The following is a 27,399-nucleotide window of genomic DNA, read 5'->3' on the forward strand; positions in this document are numbered from 1 at the left end:
GTCCAAGATCATATAGTTAGTAAGTGTCTGTGGCCAGCTCTGACTCAGGTCTTCCTGAGTCTAGGTCTAGAGCTCTATCCACTGTATCACATATCTGGTCCTCTATCAGCTAGGGATTACCAATAGGCCAGTTCTCATAGGGAGGGGAAAAAAAGGAAATATCTTTAGAACAAACAGTACTGTATTTAGAATGATAGTCATAATGACACCATCTGGCCCATGTAAATTGAATAGAGGTTAGGCTCATTTGTTTCTCTTTCATTCCCTCTCCTTTCTATTCTCATATATCATTTTGATGACTGACATTGATGAATATGGCCAGTGCTCGTGGCCCCAGAGAAGGTGTAACAACAAAAAATGTTAAAAAGACCCAATGGATACACTGAATGCCATGGAGTCTCATTATAACAATACCTGCCTATTTGAAGAAAAACTTAACATAAATTGGGTCAGGATTGTATTACACCCAAAGGATTTACTCTTCTAAGTATAATTGAAATGCTGCATTAATGAATTGCATTTTAACTTTCTTTCAATATAAATATTTCTGTGTCCCAGCTGACAACCCATTCCTTTAGTCATGCAAATATAAAACATTAAGCTGAATGAGACTATATGCATAACAGATATGCCATTTAAAATTCTCTCTTCATTTAATGGTCAACCCTTTAAATGAAGATGCTATTCTATTTGAATAGAGCCCCAAATCTGAAGCTGCATAATACTAAATAGGATCCTAGGATCTGAAATTGGAAAATACCTTAAATGGCATCGACTTTTATCTCTCATTTTACAGAAGAGAAAGCCAATGTTGAGGAAAATAAAGTCACTTATCCAAGGTAAGTGAGTATTAAAGGTGAAATGTGAAACTAGGTCCTTCAGATTCTGAATTCTGGGCTCCATTCACTACACAATACAGCCTATGTTTGAAATTTTGATTTTGATATTTTACTCTTAAAATACCAAATATTGAATTTTTATATTTTATCAGTAAGGCTCAATTTTACTTAATGCAGGTGACATCAGTGTATGTATTGATAATTTTATCTGATAGAATCCAGAAGAGAAATGAGTACTTTTTTGATACCCCTGATTGTGGATGGAATCTTTGGATCTGATCCCAGAATTAAAGGGCTATCTTTGTAAGCAGTGAATCAGTCAATAAGCACCTATCATTTGCTAGGCACTGCTCTAAATGATAGGGATAAAAAAAAGAAAAAGAAAAAAAAAAGAAAGAAAAAGTCCATTTCAGTTCTCAAGGAGCTCATAATTTAATGGAGGATATACCAAGTAAACATAAACATTTAAATTAACTATATATAGAATAAATAGGAAACAATTAGCCAAGAGAAGGAATTAGAATTAAGAGACATTCAGAAAGTCTTCCTGCAGAAGATAGGATTTTAGTTGGAATGTGAAGGAAGCCAGGTATACCAGGTGGCAGACATGAAGAGGTTGAACATTCTACATGGAGGACAGCCAGTGGAAATGTCTGGAGTCCAAAGATGGATTGTCTTCTTCAAGCAACTGACAGGAGGCCAGTTTGATTGGATCAAAGAGTACCTGACAAGGAGTTAAATGTGAGAAGACTGGAAAGGTAGGATGAGTCTAGGTTATGAAGGGTATTGAATACCATATGGAGGATTTTTATCCTGGAAGTAAAACAGAGTCACTGGAGTATGGGGCTGACATGGTTGCAACTTCAGTTTAGGAAAATCACTTTGCTTGCTAAATGGAGGAAGAATTAGATTAGGGAGAAAGCATTGACAGGATGACCAAACAGCAGGTTATTCCTATAATCCACACATGAGAAGTAAAAGACCTGTACTAGGATGAGGATATTATGAGAGGAGAGAAGGGGACATATTTGAAAGATGAAATTAACAGGTGTTGGCAACAGTTTGGATATGGTGGCTGAAAAATACTGTGGTGTCAAGGAGGACACTTAGATTGTAAGCCTGAGGCACTGGGAAAATGATAATGATCTTTAAAGTAATGGGGAGGTTTAAAAGGAGAGAAAAGTTAGGTGAAAATATAAGTTCAGTTTTGTACATGTTGAGTTTAAGATGTAGTGAGAGGCTCTCATTAAACCAGCCAATTGCTTCTTATGTGAAGCACAATCTATGAACATATTTATGCCAGCAATCTGAAATAACATAGTTAAGGAGGCTTTCCCCCATTTATGTCCTGCAGCAAATATACTTCATGTAAGGTCACTGGCAGAGCATGGGAGCCTAATCATTTTACAAAATGTTTTTGCTACAACTGATAAAAAGATCAGTCCAGACCAAGCATGATTTTCTGAGCCACTCACTATAGGGTTTAGAAATGGGGGTTTGTTTGGGGTTTCCCTTGATTCAGGCCATTCCCCATGGTGTTTAGTTTTGCTGTTGGAATAAAATGAGACACTCAGAGATCATCCCACAGTTAACAAAAACAGGTTTACTTGGCCATAGAAGAATATTCAAGGTTTTGAAGATTTTTTGAGTTGATTTAATGGAGCAAAACTTTCTTGATCAAATTCACTTCAGGATTCAGTAGTCAAATATCAGAAAATCCCTGGAGTATTTTTCTGGATGCTTTGTACTCAGATGACAAGGAAGTGATGGAAAAGGTTTGAATATTTAGTCCCCTGAGGCAACCAAAACATGACAAGGACTTCAGTATCCTTTAAGGAAATATTTACCCATGGGCCCAGAGTCAGGAAAAATTAATTCAAATCTGGCCTTTGAAGATAATTCAGTTTACCTCAGTTTCCTCAACTGTTAAAAAGGAATTTTAATAGTGCTTTCTTCATAGGGTCATTCTGAGGATCAAATGATATAATATTGATATTGGCCTTAGCACAGTACTTGACACATAGTAGATATTTAATAAGAGCTTGTTTATTTCCTTATTTCCTACTAAAGGATTCTTGATATCTGAAGTTTAAAAATGAGGAGAAAATAAATTTATCCCACCTACTTCGAGTCTTTTATTTAACTTTAAATTCCTATCAAAATTAGCGATTATATGAGTGTCTGCACTTGAGAGAGAAAAAGGAAACCCACCCTTAAGCCTTATAGAGCCATTGTGGCATAATGGATTGAGTATTGAGATGAGTCAGGAACATTGGTGTTTTAATTCTCTTAGACTCTTTCTGACTATGTGACCCTTAAAAAAATAATTTAACCTTTTTGTGTCTGAGTTTCCTTATCTATAAAATATAGGACTTGATGACCTAAAAATCTATTATCATATTAAAGAATATATTTTATAACTGGCTAGAGACAGGAACGAAATTCAGAGGGCTTCTTATTCTGTCCATATTAGAGGAATGGTATGGAAGCCTGAAAGATTGATTTTTAGCTTTCTTTTTTTTTTTTAATAGGAAGAGTCCTGCTTTTGAGACTTATTAGAAGTGCTCTCTAACTGAACAATATTTGGAATAACTGATTAGGGGGATGAGATCATGGGACTAGAATATTCCCTGATTAACTTAAAGTAAAGTATCAAATATGTTGGATCTTATCTATGAAACCAGGCACTGTGATATCATATGGGAATCTGATCAGCACTTTATATATGAGGTTATTATTAGGGAAAAGTGAATCTTATTAGTTGATTTTAAGATAAAAAGCAAAAGCAAGGGACAATGAATACTCTCAGGATATATGTCAATTATTTGGCAAGTTCCAGGAGAATGTCCATAGTTTTTCTCAAGTGAGGAATCAAAGGCTTCATAGAGGTATTCATGTTTGATTTTGTTTTGTTTTTATCTTTGTTTTCTGCCTGTGAAATGCTAACTCCAATTCCATATGTAGAGGAAGAATAAGCTTCCATTGCATAAAGATCCTATTATGAGAGGAAGACCATACTTATTAATATAGCTATATGTGAGTGGGCATATGCAAGTATATATTCTATAGGAAACAATGTTATTTAAAATTTCTCAGAATGAAGGAAAACACCCATAGTTACAAAATTCTGAAAGCCAAAACCATATGCTTATACATATAATGAGAAAGGAAACATAGAACTAAAGAACAATAAGTAGGATTTTTATAAAATTTTTAAGATTTGCCAAAGCACTTTATAAATGTTTTCTCATTTTCTCCTCTACCACCTTGGGAAGTAGTTACTATTGTTGTCCCTGTTTTACAGATAAAGAAACTAAGCCTAGTGAAGATTAAGTATCTTTCCAGGGATCAGATGGCTATTTTCTGTCTGAGGCAGGATTTTAACTCAGATTATCTTGACTCCAGGTCCCATACTGTATCTACTGAGCCATCAAGCTGCCTCCTAAAGAGACATCATAGTAAAACATTGAGGCAGTTACACCAGTGCCACCTAGAGCAAGATTGGAGAAGCAGAGTAAGACAATGATCAAAAGATATATCAATCATATTCAACATTTTCCTAGCATATGTAGCTATGTTTTCTTCTAACAGATTGCAACTATATCATGTGAAGTATTTTTAAGTCATTTTTTGTGTTATAGGATGTTCTAAAGACCTGGTCTTTGTGTGTGTGTGTGTGTGTGTGTGTGTGTGTATGTGTGTATGTGTGTGTGTTTTCAGGGATAAAATATAGCTCTGGAATAGCCAGCAGTTGGGGCTGTGATATTTTCTCTTGCATTTGCCACTTGCACTCCTTGGCACTAACAAGTGGGCATATTCTACCTGAAGGCAGCTGGGGCTGGCAGGAAGGAATTCCTAGCTCAGTAGAATTGGATGAAAAATAGTCAAGTTAGCTAAGGAATTGATACCTTGGGCAAAGAAGGGAAGGATAAGAATGAAACCAGGCAAGGCAGCAATAAATCTACCAGAACAACTTCTGCCTACTTTTGGAACATCAGGATAGTAACTGAAGCAGGAAGAGCAAGTCATGGAGCAGTTAGAGTGGACAAATGAAGAAGAACTTGATATTGCAAGTCTTAAGACCAGAGTGGGAAAGTGAGGGGTTTTCCAGAGACAATTTTCCATTGGAATTGCTCTCAAGGCCAGAATCTTGGAAGAATACCAGGGATAACTCTGTCCTGCAAGGTTGCCTTGACAGGAAAATGAAATCTGCCCATTGCAGAAGGCATTGAAATGTCATCTAGATGAATGGTTGTTTGTACAATCCCTGAGGATTCACTATTTTATGGGTGTTCTGAAGTTTCTGGATATTTACTATTTACCTAATAATCTTCAAAAATGAGATTGAAATACAATGCAATATTTTCCAAATCAAAGGCAAGAGTTTCAGAAGACAAGTTTTCCCATAATATTTAATCAGTGGCACTTAGCAAAGATGTAGGATTCATCCTAAGCCGGTTAACTAGCACCTTTTCCTAAGGCAAAAATCTCTGTCATCATTATGATGAAATGTCAGTCTTCATGAATAGGGTAGAAAAGGGAATTTGGAAGATAAGAAGCCAGTTTAGGATGGAGATCTCCCTCAGCAGCAGATAGGAAGGTATTGAAGATAAAGCTATGCTGAATCACAATAGAGAATAAGTGGCTGGGTGGCAAATATCAGAAATATCAATGGCTTGGGAAACAACTAATCAATCAATAAAAATTTATTACCTGTATACTATGTGACAGGCACTATGCTAGGCACTGAGAATACATAAAGAGGCCAAAGACCCTGCTCTCAAGAAGCTTACAATCTAATGAAGTTATGTACATGCAGAAAGATGTATAATTCTGGAACATGCTGGGTAAAGACAACATGAGATAGAAGAAGTCTCAGAAATCTAAGTCACTTGCATGATATGACAAGTATCAAAGTCTCCCTGTAAATAATAAGATATTTGGGTTTAAAGGTACATATGCCATTGGGAGGTCAAATATTCCAATAGGATATAAGCATATAGTGATGCATGCTAGAAAGAGAAAGGGATAAAGAGAGAGACAGAGACAGAGAGAGAGAGATGGAGAGAGATACAGAGACAGAGATACAGAGACAGAGCCTTCAAAAATTATGTGAAACCAAATAAAAATGTGGACAAAACAAGATGAAATTTTGGTACAGAGTCAAAATTAAATGGGATATTCAATAAAATGATCAAGAAGATAAGGGGGCAGCTTGGTGGCACAGTTGATAAAGCACTGTCCCTGGATTCAGGAGGACCTGAGTTCAAATCTGGCCTCAGACACTTGACATTTACTAGCTGTGTGACCCTGGGCATGTCACTTAACCCTCAATGCCAAGCACAAAAAAAGGAAGATAAGAAGCAGGATGCTATCTCAGTGGTTTGCTGAGACATGTTGTAACCAATTATCACTAACTGTCTCTTCCTCTTTATGGAGAGAAAGAATGTTTTGGTCATAACTGTCTTCTCAATTTTAAAATCTGGGACCTAGGGACTTGATGCTTGGATACAGTTTGGTCAACACAATCCTTATATTTTCACTTTGTTTTTAAATTACCTGAATTAGATAGACAACGATCCTGGTAAATATCCTTCCAAGGTATTAAAAAAGAACAGCATGAGATTAGGAAAAAAATCCGTTAGTCATAAAGGGGAAAAGGGACAGAGAAAAATCCAACATTGCTAGTGGGAAAAAATAAATCAAAATGCATTCCTTACTATAGGCAATTCAGTAGTATAATCTTTATATAAAAATACAGCAATATCTATCTGAAGGCTTTCCAGTAGAACTACACAGAAACACAAACTCCTAAGTTAAATTTTGTAAAATTATTGAGTGAAAATCAAATCTTTGCCTTTTTAATTCATTTTATATTTGCAACATAATCCTATAAACCAAAAACCAAGTCTCCAAACATATCTTTGAAGAGGTAGAATTACAAATGCTATACAGAGGCTGACAGCTGTAGCCCCAGATTACCTTTCCCCCCCAAAAGCGATAATGCATATCCTTTTCTTTTTCAACAGCCATTTAATAAAATAAAGTTCCCCCAAGTGACAAGTGCCTGCCAACAAACCATAAAAAAGGTGTTATATACTCATATACCTTTTTGCTGTGTCAGGATCTCTGAGAAAATGTTCTAAAAATGACTGCCAACAATCTTTTCCTTTTATTCCTTTGTTGCAAACTGTGAATCTTTGTCCACTGTGATCTTTTTGTTTTGTCAAAGTGATAGTCTGGGAACAGATACTCCTGAGGCTAATCTAAAGGTGACACACAGATACTGGTACCAGCATGTTCAGGAAACTGCCACCTGAAATAAATGAATAAATGAAAAGTGAGCCACTATGATAGTGAGAAACCATACTTTGCTTTCTGCATTAAGAGAAGATGAAGAGGAAATGATAATCTAACAAGTAGCAGCTAGGTGGTGCAGAGCCCTGGCACTAGACTCAGGAAGACCTGAGTTCAAATCCAGCCCCAGATCCTAACTGTGTGACCCTGGAAAAGTAATTTAATCTGTTTCCTTATCTGAAAAATTAATAAAATGAAAGTACCTATATCCCAGGGGTGTTGTGAAGATTGAATGATATAATATTTATAACCTGCTTAGTATATGTTTGGCAAATAATAAGCATTATAGAAACGTTAACACTTATTATTATTATTATTATTATTATTATGTTTGCAAATTTAGGGAAAAAAAAGAAAACTTCAGTAAACCACAAATGCTATGGTTGGAGAACATATGGTAAAATTATTATGACCTCGAGGCAGCTAGGTGGTGCAGTGCATAAAGCACCTGCTGTGGATTTAGGAGGACCTGAGTTCAAATCTTTCCTAAGAATCTTGACACTTACTAGCTGTGTGACCCTGGGCAAGTTACATAACCCTCAATGCCATGCCAAAAAAAATTCTTATGACTCAGTATTTTTCTTTTTTTTTTCTCTTTCTTTCTTTCTTTTTTTGCGGGGCAATGAAGGTTAAGTCACTTGCCCAGAGTCACACAGCCAGTAAGTGTCAAGTGTCTAAGACTGGATCTGAATTATTCAGGTCCTCCTAAATCCAGAGCCAGTGCTTTATGCACTGCACCAACTAGCTGCTCCTACTCAGTATTTTTCTAATCTTATTTTATATCATATAGCTATATGGGGCACCACATTTTAGGAAAGCCGTGAACTTTCTAGAGGAGGGGGGAAAAACTCATGGTGAGCAATCTATTGTTGATATCATAGGAGGATAGGTTGAGAGAATCAAATACATTTAGCCTGGAAGAGAGAATAAGTGGGTGGGAAGTGGAGGCAGAGGGCATAAGACCTGGCTTCAAACATTTGGGGGCAGCTAGGTGGCACAATGGATAAAGTACCCACCCTGGATTCAGTAGGAGGACCTGAGTTCAACTGCAACCACAGACATTTGACACTAACTAGCTCTGTGACCCTGGGCAAGTCACTTAACCCTCATTACCCAGGAAAAACAAAACAAAACAAAAACAAAAACAAACAAACATTTGAAAAGCTACTATGTGACAGAAGGATTGCAATTGTTTGGCTTGGATCCAGTAGGTAGTATCAGGAGCAATGGTTAGAAGATGGAAAGAGGGAGATTTAGGACTGATTAAGTAAATCTTACAAAAGAAAGTAAAACAGATGAATTTGGAAGATAATGGTCTTTCCATTACTGGGACTTTCCAACAAAGGCTGAAAGAAGAATTTTTCAGTATGTTGTAAAAGATGTTTATGTGTGTGTAGTAAATGTTTGTTTATATATATATATACACATACATATATATATACATACATATATATGTATGTCTATATTTGTGTGTATGTATAGATACTTGCATGTATACATGTGTATATATACATGTATGCACTTGTGTGTATTTATATGTATGTGTCTATGTATAGATATTTGTATGTGTGTATACATCATAAGATAGCTATTGAGATCTCTTCTATCCCTGAAATTCTCTGAATTTAGTTACAACCAAAGGTGGAAAAACCCAGGTGATAGAATTCTAAATTTTTTTATGAGATATTTTATTTTTTCCGTTACATGTAAAGATAGTTCTCAACTTTTGTTTATACATGCTTTACAATTTCAGATTTTTCTCCCTCCCTCCCCTCCCTCCCCCCTCCCCTAGACAGCAGGTAATCTGATATAGGTTATATCTATATATCTCTATACATATAGATATATATATACATACACACACATATATATACACATAATAACATTAATCCTATTTCTGCATTAATACTGTTACAAGAGAAAGAATCAGAGCAGTGATGCAAAACCTCAAAATAGAAAAAAAAAACAACAGCACCCAAAACAAAAGAAATAATATGGTTCAATCAGCATCTATACTCCACAGTTCTTTCTTTCTTTTTTTTTTTCTTGGATTTGGAGATCCTCTTCTATCATGAGTTCCCTGGAACTCTTCTGTACCATTGCATTGGTGAGAAGAATATAGTCCATCACAGTAGGTCAACACTCAATGTTGATGATACTGTGTACAATGTTCTTCTGGTTCTGCTCATCTCACTCATCATCAGCTCACGTAAGACCCTCCAGGTTTCTCTGAACTCTTCCTGCTCATCATTTCTTACAGCACAATAGTATTCCATTGTATTCATATACCACAACTTGTCCAGCCATTCCCCAATTGATGGGCACCCCCTCAACTTCCAATTCCTTGCTACCACGTAAAGAGCAGCTATAAATATTTTTGTACATGTGGGTCCCTTTCCCCCTTCCATGATTTCTTTGGGCAAAAGACCTAAAAGTGAGATTGCTGGGTCAAAGGGTATGCACAGCTTTATCGCCCTTTGGGCATAATTCCAAATTGCTCTCCAGAATGGTTGGATCAGCTCACAGCTCCACCAACAATGCATTAGTGTTCCAATTTTCTCACAGCCTCTCCAACATTTATTATCTTCCTTTTTTGTCATTTTAGCCAATCTGATAGGTGTCAGGTGGTACCTCAGAGTTGTTTTAATTTGCATCTCTCTAATCATTAGAGATTTAGAGCATTTTTTCATATGGGAATAGATAGCTTTGGTTTCTTCATCAGAAAACTGCCTGTTCATATCCTTTGACCATTTCTCAATTGGGGAATGACTTGGATTCTTATAAATTTGATTTAATTCCCTATAAATTTTAGAGATGAGGCCTTTATCAGAAGCACTGGCCTCAAAAATTGTTTCCCAGCTTTCTGCCTCCCTTCCAATTTTGGATGCATTGCTTCTGTTTGTACAAAAATTTTTTTAATTTAATATAATCAAAATCATCCACTTTGTATTTTATAATATACTCTATCTCATGTTTGGTCAAAAACTGTTCTCCTTTCCAAAGATCTGATAGGTACACTATTCCTTTCTCTCCTAATTGACCTATGGTATCACCTCTTATGTCTAAATCATGTATCCATTTTGACCTTATTTTAGTATAAGGTGTAAGATGTTGGTCTAAGCCTAATTTCTGCCATACTATCTTCCAGTTTTCCCAGCAGTTTTTGTCAAATACTGAGTTCCTATCCCAGAAGCTGGAGTCTTTGGGTTTATCAAACACTACATTACTAGTGTCATTTACTACTGCATTTCCTGAGCCTAGCCTATTCCATTGATCTACCACTCTATTTTTTAGCCAGTACCAGATACTTTTGATGACTGCCGCTTTATAGTAAAGCTCCAGGTTTGGTACCGCTAACCCACCTTCCTGTGAATTTTTTTTCATGATTTCCCTGGATATTCTGGATTTTTTGTTTTTCCAGATGAATTTTGTTATTATTTTTTCTAGCTCTATAAAATAATTTTTAGGTAGCCTGATTGGTATGGCACTGAATAAGTAAATTAATTTAGGCAGTATCGTCCTTTTTACTATATTAGCTCTGCCTATCCATGAGCATTGATATTCTTCCAATTATTTAGATCTGATGGATTTGTGTGGAAGAGGGTTTGGTAGTTTTGTTCATAGAGTTCCTGGGTTTGTCTTGGCAAGCAGACTCCCAAGTATTTATATTACCTACCGTTACTTTAAATGGAATTTCTCTTTCTATCTCTTGCTGCTGGATTTTGTTGGTCAGTATAGAAATGCTGATGATTTATGTGGATTTATTTTATATCCTGCTACTTTGCTAAATTTGTTAATTGTTTCAAGTAATTTTTGACTTGATTCTCGGGATTCCTTAAGTATACCATCATATCATCTGCAAAGAGTGATAGTTTTGTTTCCTCCTTGCCTATTCTAATTCCTTTAATTCCTTTCTCTTCTCTGATTGCTAACGCTAACATTTCTAGTAACAATATTACATAATAGGGGTGATAATGGACATCCTCTTTCACCCCTGATCTTATTGGGAAGGCCTCTAATTTATCTCCATTGCATATAATAGTTGCTGCTGGCTTTAGGTAGATACTGTTTATTATTCTAAGGAAAGCTCCCCCTATTCCTAAACTCTCTAGTGTTTTTATTAGGATTGGGTGCTGTACTTTGTCAAAAGCTTTCTCTGCATCTATTGGATAATCATATGATTTTGGTTGGTTTTCTTATTGATGTGGTTGATTATGTTAATAGTTTTCCTAATGTTGAACCACCCTGCATCCTGGTATAAATCCCACCTGGTCATAGTGTATTATCCTGGTGATCACTTGCTATAATCTCCTTGCTAATCTCTTATTTAAGATTTTAGCATCAATATTCATTAGGGAGATTGGTCTATAATTTTCCTTCTCTGTTTTTGCTTTGCCTGGTTTTTGGTATCACCACCATATTTGTGTTCATAAAACGAATTTGGTAGAACCTCCTTCTTCACCTATTTTTCCAAATAATTTGTATAATATTGGAATTAATTGTTCTTTAAATGTTTGGTAAAATTTACCCGTAAACCCATCTGGCCCTGGGGATTTTCTTAGGGAGTTCATTAATAGCTTGTTCACTTTATTTTTCTAATATGGGTTAATTTTAGGATTTTATTTCCTCTTCAGTTACCTGGGCAGTTTGTATTTTTGTAAATATTCATCCATTTCATTTAGATTGTCAAATTTATTGTCATACAGTTGGGCAAAATATTTCCTAATTATGCTTAATTTCCCATTCATTGGTGGTACATCACCCTTATTCATTTTTTTGATACTGGTAATTTGGTTTTCTTCTTTTTTTTTAATCAAATTAACCAATATCTTATTATTTTATTGGTTTTTTCATAAACCGCTCTTAGTTTTATTGATTAAATTCTATAGTTTTTTTACTTTCAATCTTATTGATTTCTCCTTTAATTTTCAGTATCTCTAATTTAGTGTCTAGTTGGGGATTTCTAATTTGTTCTTTTCTAGCTTTTTAAGTGCATGCCCATTCATTAATCTCCTCTTTCTCTTTCTTATTCATGTAAGCATTTAGAGCTATAAATTTTGCCCCTAAGCACTGCTTTGGCTGCATCCCATAGATTTTGGTATGTTGTCTCATTATTGTCATTCTCTTGGATAAAGTTATTGATTGTTTCTATGATTTCTTGTTTGGCCCATTCATTCTTTAGAATGAATTATTTAGTTTCCAATTGATTTTCATTCTACTTTTCCCTGGCTCTTTCTTACATGTAATTTCTTATGCATCATGATCTGAGGAAGGATGCATTTACTATTTCTGCCTTTCTACATTTGACTATGATGTTTTTGTGCCCTAATACATGGTCAATTTTTGAAAATGTGCCATGTACTGCTGAGAAAAAGGGATATTCCTTTCTATCCCCATTCAATTTTCTCCAGACATCTATCATGTCTAACTTTTCTAGCAATCTATTCACGTCTTTCACTTCTTTCTTATTGATTTTTTGGCTAGATTTATTAATTCTGAGAGGGAGAGATTCAGATCCCCCACTAGTATAGTATTACTATCTACTTCCTCTTGTAACTCATTAACTTCTCCTCTAAGAACTTGGATGCTATACCACTTGGCACATACATATTCAATATTGATATACTTCATTATCTATAGTACCTTTAAGTAAGATGTAATTTCCTTCCTTATCTCTTTTAATGAGATCTATTTTGCTGCACTTTGTCTGAGATAAGGATTGCTACCCCTGCCTTTTTTACTTTAGCTGAGCATAATATATTCTGCTCCAGCCTTTTACCTTTACTCTGTGTGTATCTCTCTGCTTCAAATGTGTTTCTTGTAAACAGCATATTGTAGGGTTCTGGTTTTTTAATCCCTCTGCAATTCGCTTCCGTTTTATAGCAGAGTTCATCCCATTCACATTCACAGTTATTATTACTGACTGTCTATTCCCCTCCATCTATTTACCCCCTTTGTACTTTTCCCCCCCTCTCTTTCACCCTATTCTCCTCACGACGTTTTACTTCTTACCCCTGGCCTCCCCATCTGCCCTCCCTTTTTATCACCCCCCTCTCTTTTCTTTACCCTTTTCTCCCTTGCTTTTGTCCTCCCTTCATTCAGTCCCCCCCTTTCCCTTCCCCTTTTGGTTTCCCTAAAAAATGAGTTAAGTTTCTTTATCCCAATGAACGTATATGTTATTCCCTCTTTGAGTCAAATCTAATGAGAATTAGGGTTGAAACCATGTTCCCGCCTCCTTTCTTTCCCTCTATTATATAGGTTTTTTTCCACCTCTTCATATGATATAACTTCCTCCCATTCCACCTCCCTTTCCTTCCTCCCCAAGACTCCCTTTTTATCCCTTAATTCTTTTGTATCATCACATCAAGACAATTTATATTTATACTCTCTATATAAAGGTCCTTCTCTCTGCCCAAATACATTTACAGTTCTTAAGAGTATGAGTATTATCTTCCTGTGTAGGGATATCAAACAGTTTACCTAATAGGGTAACTTTTTTTTTTCCCCTCTGTTTACCTTTTAAACTTCTCTTGAGTCTTGTCTGTTGAGATCAAATTTTCTATTCAGTTCTGGTCCTTTTCACCAGAAAGATTGAAAGTCGCCAATGTCATTAATGTCCATCTTTTCCCCTGAAAGAAAATGCACATTTTTGCTGGGTAATAGATTCTCGGCTGCAATCCAATCTCCTTTGCCTTCCGGAATATCATATTCCAAGCCTGCGGTCCTTTAATGTTGAAGCTGCAGGTCCTGAGCAATCCTGACTGTGGCTCCATGATATTTAAATTGCTTCTTTCTGGCTGCTTGGAGTATTTTCTCCTTCACCTGATAATTTGGAATTTGGCTACAATATTCCTTGGGATTTTCCTTTTGGGGTCTCTTTCAGGAGGTGATCGATGGATTCTTTCAATGATGATTTTATCCTCTGATTCTATGACTATCAGGGCAGTTCTCCTTAATAATTTCTGGAATTATGGTATCTAGATTCTTTTTCTGGTCATGGCTTTCAGGCAGTCCAATGATTCTCAAATTGTCTCTCCTCGATCTGTTTTCCAGATCAGTTGTCTTTCCAATGAGGTATTTCACATTTTCTTCTATTTTTTCATTTTTTTATTCTGCTTGACTGACTTCTTGGTGTCTCATGGATTCCTTTTCTTCCAACTGTACACTTTAATTTTTAAGGCATTGTTTTCTTCAGTGAGATTATGCACCTTTTTTTCCATTTGGCTAGTGAATTTTTTAAGGTATTGTTTTCTTCAGTGAGATTCTGCACCTTTTTTTCCATTTGGCTAAGTGAATTTTTTAAGGTATTGTTTTCTTCAATGAGATTATGCAGCTTTTTTTCCATTTGGCCAACTGAATTTTTTAAGGCTTTGTTTTCTTCAGCTTCCTTTTCAAGCTGCTGATTCTTTTTTTCATAGTTTTTTTTGTTTTGCTTTCATTTCTCTCCCCATTTTTTCTTCTACCTCTTGCAATTGATTTTTAAAATCCTTTTTGAGCTCTTCTAGGAAGGCTTTTTGTTCTTGCGACCAATCCACCTTCCCTTGTGAGGCTTCAGATGTAGACAATTTGAGGCTATTGTCCTCATCTGGGTTTGTGTTGGCTTCTTCCCTACTGATACAGAAGCTCTCAATGGAGAGGCCTCTTTTTTGCTTCTTACTCATTATTGCAGCTTATTTATTTATTCTTTAGTTGAGTTCTGCTTGGGGGGGCACCGGAGTCCCTGTTTTGGGCTTCTTGTGCAGGTGTATAGGTGCTGTGTGACCGGGCTTTTACTCTTAGGCCTTATGGTTGTGTGGAGATGCCCCGCCCTGCACTTCCTGTATGATGTGCTCGGCCAGCCAGGCGCCAGACCCGGCGTCTGATCCCCCGTTCGTTGGCCCTCTCGGCCGGTGCAGGTAAGTTTTCCACTGTCTTCTTGGCCACCAGATTTTTGAACCAGGTTCCGGGAGCCTCAGTTGTTCGGCTGTGGCCCGCAGCTCCTGCTGACTTGCCCCAACCGCCTCGGCACTGGGTTGCTGCCCTGCGCTGGGCCTCCCTTTTGCCCCGGAGTCAGACCGACCTTTTCTGAAGTCTTCTAAATGATCTCTGGTTGGAGGACTGTGTCTCTCTGTCTCTTTGCAGGTTTCTGTAGTTTCAGAATCCGTCCAGAGGCTTGATTTAATGTTCGTTTTTGAGGGAACAGAAGGAGAGCTCAGGCAGCTTCCTGCTTCCTCTCCGCCATCTTGGCTCCGCTAGAATTCTAAATTTAGAGAAATCATATAGTAGGGGAATCGTTTTGATTAGAAAAAGTATTGGTTCTAGAGTCAGAGGACCTTAGGTTTGAATCCCAAACTCTTCCAACTCTGACATTTATTAGCTGTTGACCTTAAAAGATTCACTGAATTTCTCTGGGCTTCAGATTATTCATCTATAAAATGAGTTGGTTGGATTAGAAGGGCTATAAGGTCCTTTCCAAGATACAGAATACGTTCCTATGCCCCATCCCAATTACTGAATTTTCTTAATGGAAGAATCCATATTTCCCTCAATATTCACATTCTTGATAGTGGTTTGAGTTACAGAGTAAAATGACAGTTATGAGAGAGCCACAAATATTCTTTTGAAATATCTCAGGCTATTGGTAGACAGATACATAGTCTATAGGAATTTGTATTCTCACCTTTTGTTGACCAAAACAAACAAATCCTAGAATGCTTAGCTTCTATTCATTCTGTACACATACACTGACCACCTTATATTACCAGACAGCTACTCCACAAATATTTGTTATTGTTTGACAAGCGTAGATGCATAGGGACAGAGAGAATATGGATGAAAGCACTTCTCAGTCTTGCATTCAGGATTCCAGAGGTATCTTCTATCACAGACTCAAGGCTATTGTGTGCAAGCCCAGGCTCTGCTACCTCTAGTACCATAGTTTACATGCCCCAATCATGGGCTTCCCCTGATATGAACAGAACTAGGATGACAAATTGGCATGAAGAACACTATAAAAACAAACTTCGGGGCAGCTAGGTGGCACAAGGGATAAGGCACTAGCCTTGGATTCAGGAGGACCTGAGTTCAAACCCAGCCTCAGACACTTACTAGCTGTGTGACCCTGGGCAAGTCACTTAAACCCCATTGCCCTGAAAAAAACAAAAAACAAACAAACAAACAAACAAAACAAACTTCAAATGACTTAAGAACTCTGATCAACCCAATGGACAATCATGGTTCCAGAGGACTGATAATGAAGTATGCCTAACAGAAGGGTAATGGACTCAGGATGCAAAATAAGACAGGTATTTGTTTAGATATAGAAAATGGGGAGATGTGCTTTCCTTCACTATGCATATTTGCTTTGGAGTTTTATTTTTTTTAATTTTTTTGTTTGTTTCCCAATGGTGAAGAATTTTCAATCACTGAAACACTAAATTTCAGAAAAAAATAATAAAAAAATAAAATAGAGTAGGAATCATCATCTTGTCATTATTATTCATTACATTTTGAGACCACATCAACTGGAGCTGTGAATGGACTAAATTTCCCTTTATCCCTTTACAGATGGGCAAAAACACTTGCATACAATCTACCACCACTTTCACAAAATCACAAGTCAGCTCCTGTCAACTGATAATAACTCACATTTCTATTAACACTACGGATAGTACAAGTGTGGTCTCTGGATAAAAGTGTAAAGTAGCTTCACCTTCCTGCTACACACACACATACTATATATATATATATATATATATAATATATATACTAGTACACATTTTTCGCTCTACCCCCCCAAGGAAACTCAATGCCCTCGTGTTGCCCTTTCACAGAGGAAAGCAATACGATGTAATAATTTATACTATGATACTGGTGATATCACACACTACTTTCCCAAGACTGCTGGAATTTAGAAAAAAAAATACTCAGCCAAATGGTCTTAGTTCGACCAAAAAGGGGAAAAACTTGCTGTTATGATTTCAATCTACGGTAGCCAATAGTGAGTGGACCCATCCTGACAAGAGGGAGAGGACCCATCCTGACACCCTCTCACATAATGTGAAGCTGTTCCATACTCCATTTAGCTCCCTTTAGCTCTCTCTTATATATAAAATATTCGCATCCTCCTCTCTTGTTAAAATAGTTATTTGTTTTAACCTTGGCCTCACCACTTGATTTTAAAATAACCTTTAGAGATTATTCTCTTCCAGTTTAAATTTCATTGATTCCAAAATATAAATCATGAGAGACTGAGGTTCTCTGATGCTCCCATCATATTGTCTGAGGAATCCCAAGTCTGCCCCTTGGACAAGTCAGTTCATATCTATGGATTTCATTTGCTTGATTTATAAAATTAGGAGACTGGATTTAGATGGTTTCTAAGGTCCCCTTCAGCTCAAAAACTACCCTAGTGATTTTTATAATCCATAGAGATTTAAAAAAGGAAAAAACTTCCTACTTGGCTCAGTCAATTTAGTTTTCCCATACTTAAAAAATGGTCTCATCTACGGAAATAGTCTATTTTTTGAGATACAATTCATAGTACTCACAAAGAAAAATTCCATATTTAGCTAAAAACATACAAACGTAGGTGGTTTCAGTAGCCATTTTGCCATCATCAAATAGAATAATAGACATTTACCTATCATGCGTGCTAGAAACCATTTTACTAACCCACTGAATCCCTATTAACAAGATACTCTAAGCATTCTCTTTTTACCTGGACCAAAGCTTAACTCAACAAGATGTATCTTAACTGCATTAAACAAAACTTATTCATTCATTAGTCTGAATCATTAACCTAATGGCTTCAGGTAGGGGGTCCTTCCTAGACTGACCAGCCTCTCCATTTAGAAACTGGGTAGCCCTTCAATAAGAATGATGCAAAAACATTTTAGTGCAGGGTAATTTGGAGCAGATTGATAGTCAAAAGAGAGGGTTAACTATTGCTCATTTAAGTTAGATCAAGGACTGTGGACTAAAATATGTTTCTATTATTGTTGTTTTGCAACATGCCTAAAGAGGCAATGAAGGGGCCTCAGGATGTTCCAGATGTGCTGTAAAGATGATTTTTTTTTCATTGTCCAACTTTATTTAATCTTTTGGAAACAAAAATCACAAGGGAGACATCTAAAGCTTCATCATCCAAAGGTTCTGAATATGAGATAGTAGTCCATAATGCTGAAATTTGTTCAGTGCTTATCTAGAACTGTAGAAGTCTTTTCCTAATCTAAAATTTTCTGAGTCTATAAAGGTAAACAGACCAATTCTGGATCAGGAGGCCTGAGAATGACTTTTATCAATAAGGAATCCCAGCTCTAGGTTCACATATAAACAGTTCAGTCCTGGGGAAGGTTGACCTCTAAAAGGGAGAGTTAGGCTCATTTCTACAATCAAATCTTCAAATTCATACTAGATCTTATATTTTTAGGAAAATCAGATAATCCCTTGAGATCATCGGAATGTTGATGTTCATATTCTCTGAGAAATGTGTGGTTACAAAAAGTTCTTCCTGCTTCTAGTCAACTACAAATAAACAACCCAGGGACTCCCAAACTATATGTGTTGAGAGCATAGGGTATGCATCCCAAGTAGTCATTCTGGTAGGCTTATCTCCAGGTGTTCAGCATAGAGCCATTTTATGAAATTGTCATCACTTGATTTGAGATACAATTCTAGACCAGTTGTTCCCAACCTATAGGCAATGAATTTGCTGCAAGGGGTTCTTTAATCTGTATGTGAACCCACAAGTAAAACAAACATATCTTCCATAAGCTGAATCAGTATCATATCATATGCATGTGTATTACTATCTTTAAATGCATGTAGATGTTATTTTGAGACATAAAAGAGATTTATTTAAAATCATGAATAAATTTATCATAGTTTTGTCATTATATATTTTCTCAATCAATGGTTCCTAACAGTGCAACTAGCATAATATGGAGTAGGTGTGTGTGTCTGTGGACGGTGTCTATGGGATTTTTTGACAAAAGCAGGTATTCCACTTTTACCTATAATTTTAAAAATCATTAGGAAGAAGCTCTATAACTTACAGCTTTCTCCTCAGCTGTTACGGCAATCTGAAATTGTATAAACCTACTTCCTCCCACTACTATCACAAACCACAGACCTAGAACTTCATGCAATATAATGCTACGTCAATAGATCCATAATTCATTATTGTGAATCTTCCTGTTACACACGTGACTTCTCACAAATTGGCCATTTCCTACCTTCTCAGTCTTCTTAAACCTCTGTATACTCTGTATACTCTATGATCTTGCAACCCTGGCATTGTTTCTTGAGCTTGACACTCAAAGGACCTGAATTACATTTCACATTGTAACATGTATATGATTTTCAGCAACTTACAGTCTCTGGCCTTCAGTTTTCTCTTCTATAAAATGAGGGGGTTGGACAAAATGCCTTCCATCATTAGACCTGTGAACTTGTGATCATTATCTGCTTTATTACTCTTTAATTTGTATCCAGAACATATAAGCCTCATAAATAAAATTTGGGAGAGTGCCTTTTTTCTCTATTATTAAAGATAATTTATGTACCATAAAAAAAGATTCCTCTGAAATCTCATCTTTTAAATAAGGCTTTTCCTATTCTCCCCTTCTTTCTAGTGCCCCACCTTCTACATACCTCTTACACTTTTATGGGCAATTGCCATATACTGTCTCTACCATTCGAATTTTCCTTGAGGGGAATTGCCACGTTTTTTTTTTTTTTAATTTTGTGTATTTGTTTTTGTTTGTTTGCTTTTTTTTTTTTTGTTAGGCAATTGGGGTTAAGTGACTTGCCCAGGGTCACACAGCTAGTAAGTGTCAAATGTCTGAGGTCGGATTTGAACTCAGGTCCTCCTGAATCCAGGACTGGTGCTTTATCCACTGCACCACCTAGCTGCCCCACCATGTTTTTTAATCTTCTATTTTCAAGCCTAAAACCAGTGCCTGGCACTGAATAAATGTTTGCTGAATGAATGACAGATTGCAATTATCAAATAGATTATATGCTTTTTAGCAAGGTTCATTTTTTTTCATATTATCCCAGAACTCTACCACATTTCCCAGGACTTAGTAAGTATGTATGAAGTAACTATTGATTGATGTTCTCCAAAGAATTTCTAAATTAAAGGCTAGCATCTTAATTTATTTCTGGCTTTGTAATTTTCAGTGCATCATTAAGATTTGCTACAAAATAAAGAGAACAAAGGATTTTGAATTCAGAGAACTTGATTTCAAAAAGTAGCTCTCAGAGATAGTGGTGGCGGTGGCATAGCCGGCGGCTCTTGCTCAAGATGAACTGCCCAAACATGGCTCTGCTGCGTGTCCTTTCCCGGGTCTCCGGTGCAGGACCAGCCAGCTGCCGAAGCCTGGCCCGACGTCTGCACAGTAGTCCCTCCTTCTCCTCCTACAAGTATGTGAATGTGAAGGAGCCCACCATGGACTTGAAATCTGTGACTGACCGACCAGCCCAGACCCTGCTATGGACGGAGCTCTTCCGAGGTTTGGGGATGACTCTGAGTTACCTGTTCCAGGAGCCCGCCACCATCAACTATCCCTTTGATAAAGGCCCTCTGAGCCCCCGTTTTCTCGGGGAGCACGCCTTGAGGCGCTACCCTTCAGGGAAGGAGCGATGTATCGCCTGCAAACTCTGTGAGGCCGTCTGCCCAGCCCAGGCCGTCACCATCGAGGCTGAGCGCAGGGAGGACGACTGCCGGAGGACGACCTGCTATGACATCGATATGACCAAGTGCATCTACTGCGGCTTCTGCCAGGAAGCCTGCCCCGTGGACGCCATCGTGGAGGGTCCCAACTTTGAATTCTCCACCGAGACCCACGAGGAGCTGCTGTACCAACAAGGAGAAACTTCTCAATAATGGGGACAAGTGGGAAGCCGAGATCGCTGCCAACATCCAGGAGTACTTCCTGTACCAGTGAAGCCCCAGCTCCTGCGCCACTCCCCTCACGCCCCGTCTGGTCAGAGGGCAGCAGCCGCCCTCATTCTGGGCCCCTTGGAATAAAGCCTAGAAATGTGAGGGGAAAAAAAAAAGTAGCTCTCACATTTACCGTGTGAATTTGACCAAGTCACTTGATTACTTTCCCAGGCTGTGTCTTCATCTACAAAACTTTTATATTGGAGTAGATGATATTTAAAGCCTATTCTGTCCCTAAGTCTATTATCTCATAGTGCCTCACACTTGTCCAATGATTACTCACCAACATTTTTGATCATATATTTTCTGCATAATGCATTTTATACCAACTCTTGTAATCAATTCATCATGCCCTCCATGGACCATTTGGGTGCTCTTTTATTATCTATAATTTTGAGTTTTTAGACTCCTCACAATCAAAAATATACTCTTAATTATTTACTTTGTTCCATGAGTTTGGAGTTAATCTTCCAAAACCTTCTCATGCTAAAATAAGCCATTCATGAAGGCTAGTAACAACCATGCTTAATGAAAAAAATGTCCTGGGATTGCTTATAGAAAAAAAATGTACTTATATTTTAAAGAGTAAAAAAACATGAAAAGTAAGACAATAAACATAAAAGTCAGCAGGAAGGGAAAAAAATTCTCATAAGCAAGAAGAAAGTTTTAAACAGATGGAATCTTTAATGAGCAGGATGATAAAATCTAATCAAGTTTTGCTAAACAAGATTGAGTGGGTAAAAAACCAAACTTGATTATATATCACTAGGCTCCAGGGTCTGCTGAATTCTGAAGGAGGAGATGATTTGATTGCATTTATGGAAATATGGATCCCTAAGTTACTGGGGTTGATACTGAGAACGATCCAATTAGATTGAAAGAGCATTTCAGATGCCATGAAGAACTGCAATAATGTAAGAAAATATGAAGGTTCAAAAATATTGAAAATGTCTGATAACCCTAGGAATACAGAGTCATAGGCATTTCCACAAAAAGGATACCAGAATTACTTACTACTTATCATCCTAGAAAATAGGATAAATGGTTAATTATGCTGTAGTCTGGTTTAAAGAATGTGTATGAGAGCCTAAACACCTTAACAAACCAAAGGCCTGCCACTTTGTATGCCCCTGTTGCTTGGCTATATTTAAGGAGCACCATTACCCTCTCCCTCCCAGAGACAGAGATTAGAATTGAAGTTACCTCCATAAAAAAAATAACACCAGAATTGGGAAACATTCTGATTGTAGGCTATCAAACATGCAAGATTCACAAAGGAATCTTTTTCTCTCTTTTTCACTAAGATCCACTGGAACTCAGCGCATGAGACAGCCCTTTTTGAAAGCCCTAATCTATGTTAGCACAACAATGAAAAGGAACTTTGTATCACAAACCATGTCATATTCTAATGCTCCAAGGGATATCTGTACTCTCACAGAACTTCATACAGAAAGCTATTTTATATGTACAATGTCTACAGTTTTCAATTAAACTGACTTTCCCTGGCATTAGTTTGTATCTTACAAAACCTTGGTGTTTTACTACAACTAAATTCAAAAATCAATTACAAACACTTTGTATTGGCAAAGCAATTTGATACATTCTAGCTGTACAAAACAAAAACAAAATGGTCTCCACTAAAAGAATTTACATTACTTTTAAGGAATACAACATGAACATGCTATATACACATATGTAAAAGGAAAGTACACTAAAGTAAATGTAAAGTAATTAGGGGGGAAAACATAATTGGATGTATCAAAAAAAGGTGTCCTGTAGGAATTAGAGTGTGAGCTAATCCTTGAAAGGAACTAGGGATTTCTTAAGACAGGTGAGGACATGACAAGAGTGGAGCATAGGATTTACAAAGGCAAAAAGAGAGTAGATAGAATGTCATGTTCAAAGAACAAGTAAATCAGTTTTACTAGAACAAGAAATATGTGGAAAGACATAATGTGTAATCATTCTAGAAAGATTGAGAACTAGAATCAGATTGTGAAAGGCTTTAAAATCATAGTTAGGAATTTACATTTTCCTACAGGAAATAGAGAGTATGAAGATTCTTTTAGCCAGGAAGTATCTTCAGAATTTGATTCTTGGGAATTACTCATTCTTTTGAAATGATTTTCCTTTGGGGAATTTCAAGCCATAGGACCTAACCTGTCCCTCTTCTGAACTATTTGAAGTCTGTTCTCTCCAAACTGATGATGCATGACCAACAAAGAATAGTCCCTTCCCTCTAATTCCCTGCCTATCCAAACCAGAAAAACTTTCTTCTCTATTAATGAGAATATTAAATATAAGATCAATAAGAAAAATAACTAATAAGATATTCAGAAAACAGATCATAAGTATGGCACAAATATGAGATATTATTTGGAGAGAACAACTTGAATTATCATGACATTGTTTCTCTTCGTCTTCTAGGAATGGTTAAGATGGAATATTTGTGTAATAAACAACTGCTGGTTCTTGCTTTGTTTTCTGTTGGTCTGGATTCTTCATCCCAGGACTTCTTTCACCAATGAGGAGAAGCAAATCTGTATGTATACTTTTAGAGGTGTTCCACGTGTTATACTCATTAGAATATGTTGATATTAGAAGAATATAAATGGTTTACATTTATATAATATTCTAAAATTTGCAAGTACTTTGCCTGCGCTATCTCATCTGATGATCCTATCAATGAAAATTATATAAGCAATCAGAGAACTTCAAAAAGTGGAATGAACTAATTGAGCTTCCTCTTTAATTAAACAACAACAAATAGATACACAATGGATTATCACTTGATGGGTATGTTGTAGATGGAACTCTGTTATGCATAAGATTGGAGAATCTCTGAATGCCCTTCTAACCTTGAGATCTGTGATCTTTAAAAATGAATTAATTATGTCAGATCAGATGGTCTCTTTATATTCAGCCTTATGAATTTCCTCTCTCTCTCAGAATCATTATCTTCCATTTTGTTATGATGCATGGTCCTGCCTTTCTAATAAAAAATATAAGCATGGTCTAATGACTGCTCATAGGTTAAGGTTATTAACTGTGAAAGGCTTTCTAGTAATACTGTCACTGAGCTATTGATGCCTTCATATATGTATATATTCAGTGTTAATTATTAATTGTATTTCCCCTTCTCTCCCCCTATCCTCCCCTACTTTCCTCCTTTTCCCCTCTCTTTCTCCCTTCTCCCTTCCATTCCTTTCCCTTTCTTTTTCTCTCCAATCCACATGCATCCGATCCATCTTTTCTGGTTTTTCTTCTTCCTCCCAGACATTGCAGTAGTGCAGACAACTGCGGCGGCCACAAAGCCCACCAGAGTTATTACATCATGGGACTGTGTCAGCGATATGTTCTCCAAATGACCATGATAGCTAATCAACCTGACAGGCCACTAATAATACTATCCAAATTTCGGACCCTAGGAAACCAACTCCACTCGTATGCCCTCTCTAGAGAATTGCCAGATATTGCAGTAAGTGAGCCCTACAAGGACTTAAATGAGAAATATGTACCACATCAGCCTTATTTGGATCAGATCATTTTAATTGAGGAGCAGGTAGGCTCTTAAACAGGCAGGTTACAAGTTGGATGCATATTCAAAGAAACTAGAAGCAAAGTATAAGAAGTTAGAGAAGTGACAAAAGAATTCTTTGGTTCAAATTCTCAAAATGCAAAAATTTTCATAAGAGCTGAAATGCTTGATATGGAACGTATCAAACTTCTAATACTTCATTTTAATAAAAGGAAGCAGTGCTACTGATCTAAGGAGAATCCCAGCCCCTGCCTTTGGGTGGATGTGTATGTAACTTTTGCTGTACTTTGTTATTGTCTTAAAACTCTACCCTCTGGAACCTTATCTTATCATTTGCTTCATCATATGCCTTGGATCAAGGCTCTGAAATCAGGATCAACCCAGTCTAGATGTAGATGCAGATTAGAGGCTCTCATCTCCCTGTCTCCTAGAGACTCCATCCTTCCCCTACCGTAGAGCTCTATCTTTTATTCCTTGCTGTGAATGTGCCCACCCTACCCCTTCGATGCGGCAGTACCTTGAATGTAAATAAATACCAGTTATGTAACTAAAATAATTTAAAATTTTTATCCTCCTAACTTAATGTAATCTTTTTGGAGCTACGAATAGATATATCTTAATCTGGTAAACCAAGCATTCACCCAGACTGATGGTCACATTATATGTACTTAGATACTAGCTTTTGAATTTGGATATAATCATGCTATACAGCTTGAACCACTACCACCCATATACCAAATTTCCCTTGATTTTCCACATATTCCCACAACATCGTTCTCACTCGTTAAAGACACCAGTGTCAGGGGCCGCTACAATGGTCGGCCACAGTGGATTAAGCAACTGGCCCTGGATTCAGGCGTACCTGGTTCAAATCCGGCCTCAGACACTTGACACTTACTACTGTGTACCCTTGGCCCGATCACCTAACCCCCATTGCCATCAGCAACACAAACAAAAAAAAGAAAAAAGAAAACAGTGTTCTATTTATTACTTGCATACACTTAATGCTTTCTAGATTACAGGTATGTACCTCTAATGATATTCAGTGAAATGTAATTAATATTTATGAACAGTCCATAGAGGGTATTAATTCACTGTATAAATAATGATTTTCCTGCCCAATTTAATAGAAAAGAAGAATATAATTAAATTTAGAATTACAGTTTGAAAACATCTACAACTATTAAATACTGATGGATAAATGTTTTTAGAGCTCATTTTTCAAATAATTGTAAGTAAATATTTTAGAGGTTGACGTACATAGTAGAAATGTAAATGAATAGTTGGTTTACACAATCTTTAAGTCTTCAATTTCATGTTTATGTATTGTGCAGTAATATATATGCATAAATATGTATATGAATATTCTAAGAAAAATAAATTGGAGACTATATGTCAGGACAGTTTCCATGGATTAATAAAATAAAAACTCACATTTGTAAAACATTTTTATGTTTCCAAAGTACCTTTATATTATCTAATTTGGTACCCACAGTAACCCTACCATACAGATAAAAACAAGTAATATCATGCTAATTTTATAAATGAAAAAGCTGAGGCATAGTGAGGTAAAATGTTATTTTGGAGAGACTATTGGATTTGAAGTCAAAATACAGTATTTGAATCCTGGCCCACCTCTTACTAGACATGGGGCAACAAGGAAGTCATTTAATTTCTTTCAATCTCTGATTCTTCACTTATAAAAATGAAGATACTAACTAATATCTATATTTTTTCAGGGTTCTTTAACTCTAAGGAGCTAATCTATGTAAATTTCCTAGTAAGCCTTATAGTGATATATAAATATAAGCTGTTTTAAGGGAAAACCAGAAGTTGAACTCAGATCTTCTGACACTGAGTGTCCCAGGCTCTTTCCTCAGTATTTTTCTCGACAAAGAAGCTTTAAATATCCTCTTAAGGGCAAAAGGCACAAGGAAACCTCAAGGGACAGTGAGGAAGATGGAGCTAAGGTGGGCCTTGGGGCAGGGGGGAGGGGGAAACATGGTGAAGCTTGTGTGGATAATGACGACTCCCTTGATTCCTTTTGCATTTCATATGCATCTTTGGCAAGATTTCTAACTTCAACCAAAGGCTTCATTTTTATTTTTGGATATCTCTTTTGAAAAGTGGCTCTAGGGTAAAAAATAAACAAACAAACAAACAAACAAATAAATAAATAAATAAATAAATAAAAACAGATACAAAAACAAAAACTAGAGTGCAAGTCAAAAGTTTGTTTGGTTTTTCCTCATTACCATTTAGTTTATATTGACATGAAAGAGAATACCATACACAGAACAAACTCATCATGGAATTCTAGTTTTTCTTGCCTTGTTAAGAGAGTTGAAATATCCAGAATCAAGTACGTGAGAGCCCTGTTGTTGGGGTCATATAACTAATCCAGTGTTCAATTGTCGAGGCTCCATTTTAAAAGGACTTTGACAAATTGAAGAATATACAGAGCAGAGAGAGGACCAGAGAACATGCCACATAAGAACTGGTTGAAGGAATTAAGGATGTTAAACTACAGAAAAATACTTGGGGAAGTGGGTATGATAAATATCTTCAAGTATTTGAAATACTTGGGAAAAGGATGTGGAAACATTTCTGCTTGATTCCAGCATGTAGAATTAGGAGCAATGGGTGGAAGAATCAGCAAAGCTGATTTTGGATAGATCTCATAAAAATATTATGGAAATTTGACCTATCCAAATGTGGAGCAGAATACTCTAGTAGGG

At 36.7% G+C, this 27,399-nt stretch overlaps 1 protein-coding gene across 1 annotated transcript; it reads left to right on the plus strand.

Annotated features, from left to right (window-relative positions):
• Positions 1 to 20,464: 20,464 nt before the first annotated feature.
• Positions 20,465 to 21,127, plus strand: LOC122736097 (NADH dehydrogenase [ubiquinone] iron-sulfur protein 8, mitochondrial-like). The gene is given in 2 exon segments (XM_043978114.1): positions 20,465 to 21,042; positions 21,044 to 21,127. Coding segments are annotated over 2 exon segments (642 nt in total). The 5' UTR covers positions 20,465 to 20,484.
• Positions 21,128 to 27,399: the final 6,272 nt, after the last annotated feature.

Source organism: Dromiciops gliroides, chromosome 1, assembly GCF_019393635.1.
Source record: "Dromiciops gliroides isolate mDroGli1 chromosome 1, mDroGli1.pri, whole genome shotgun sequence".
Classification (NCBI taxonomy): domain Eukaryota; kingdom Metazoa; phylum Chordata; class Mammalia; order Microbiotheria; family Microbiotheriidae; genus Dromiciops; species Dromiciops gliroides.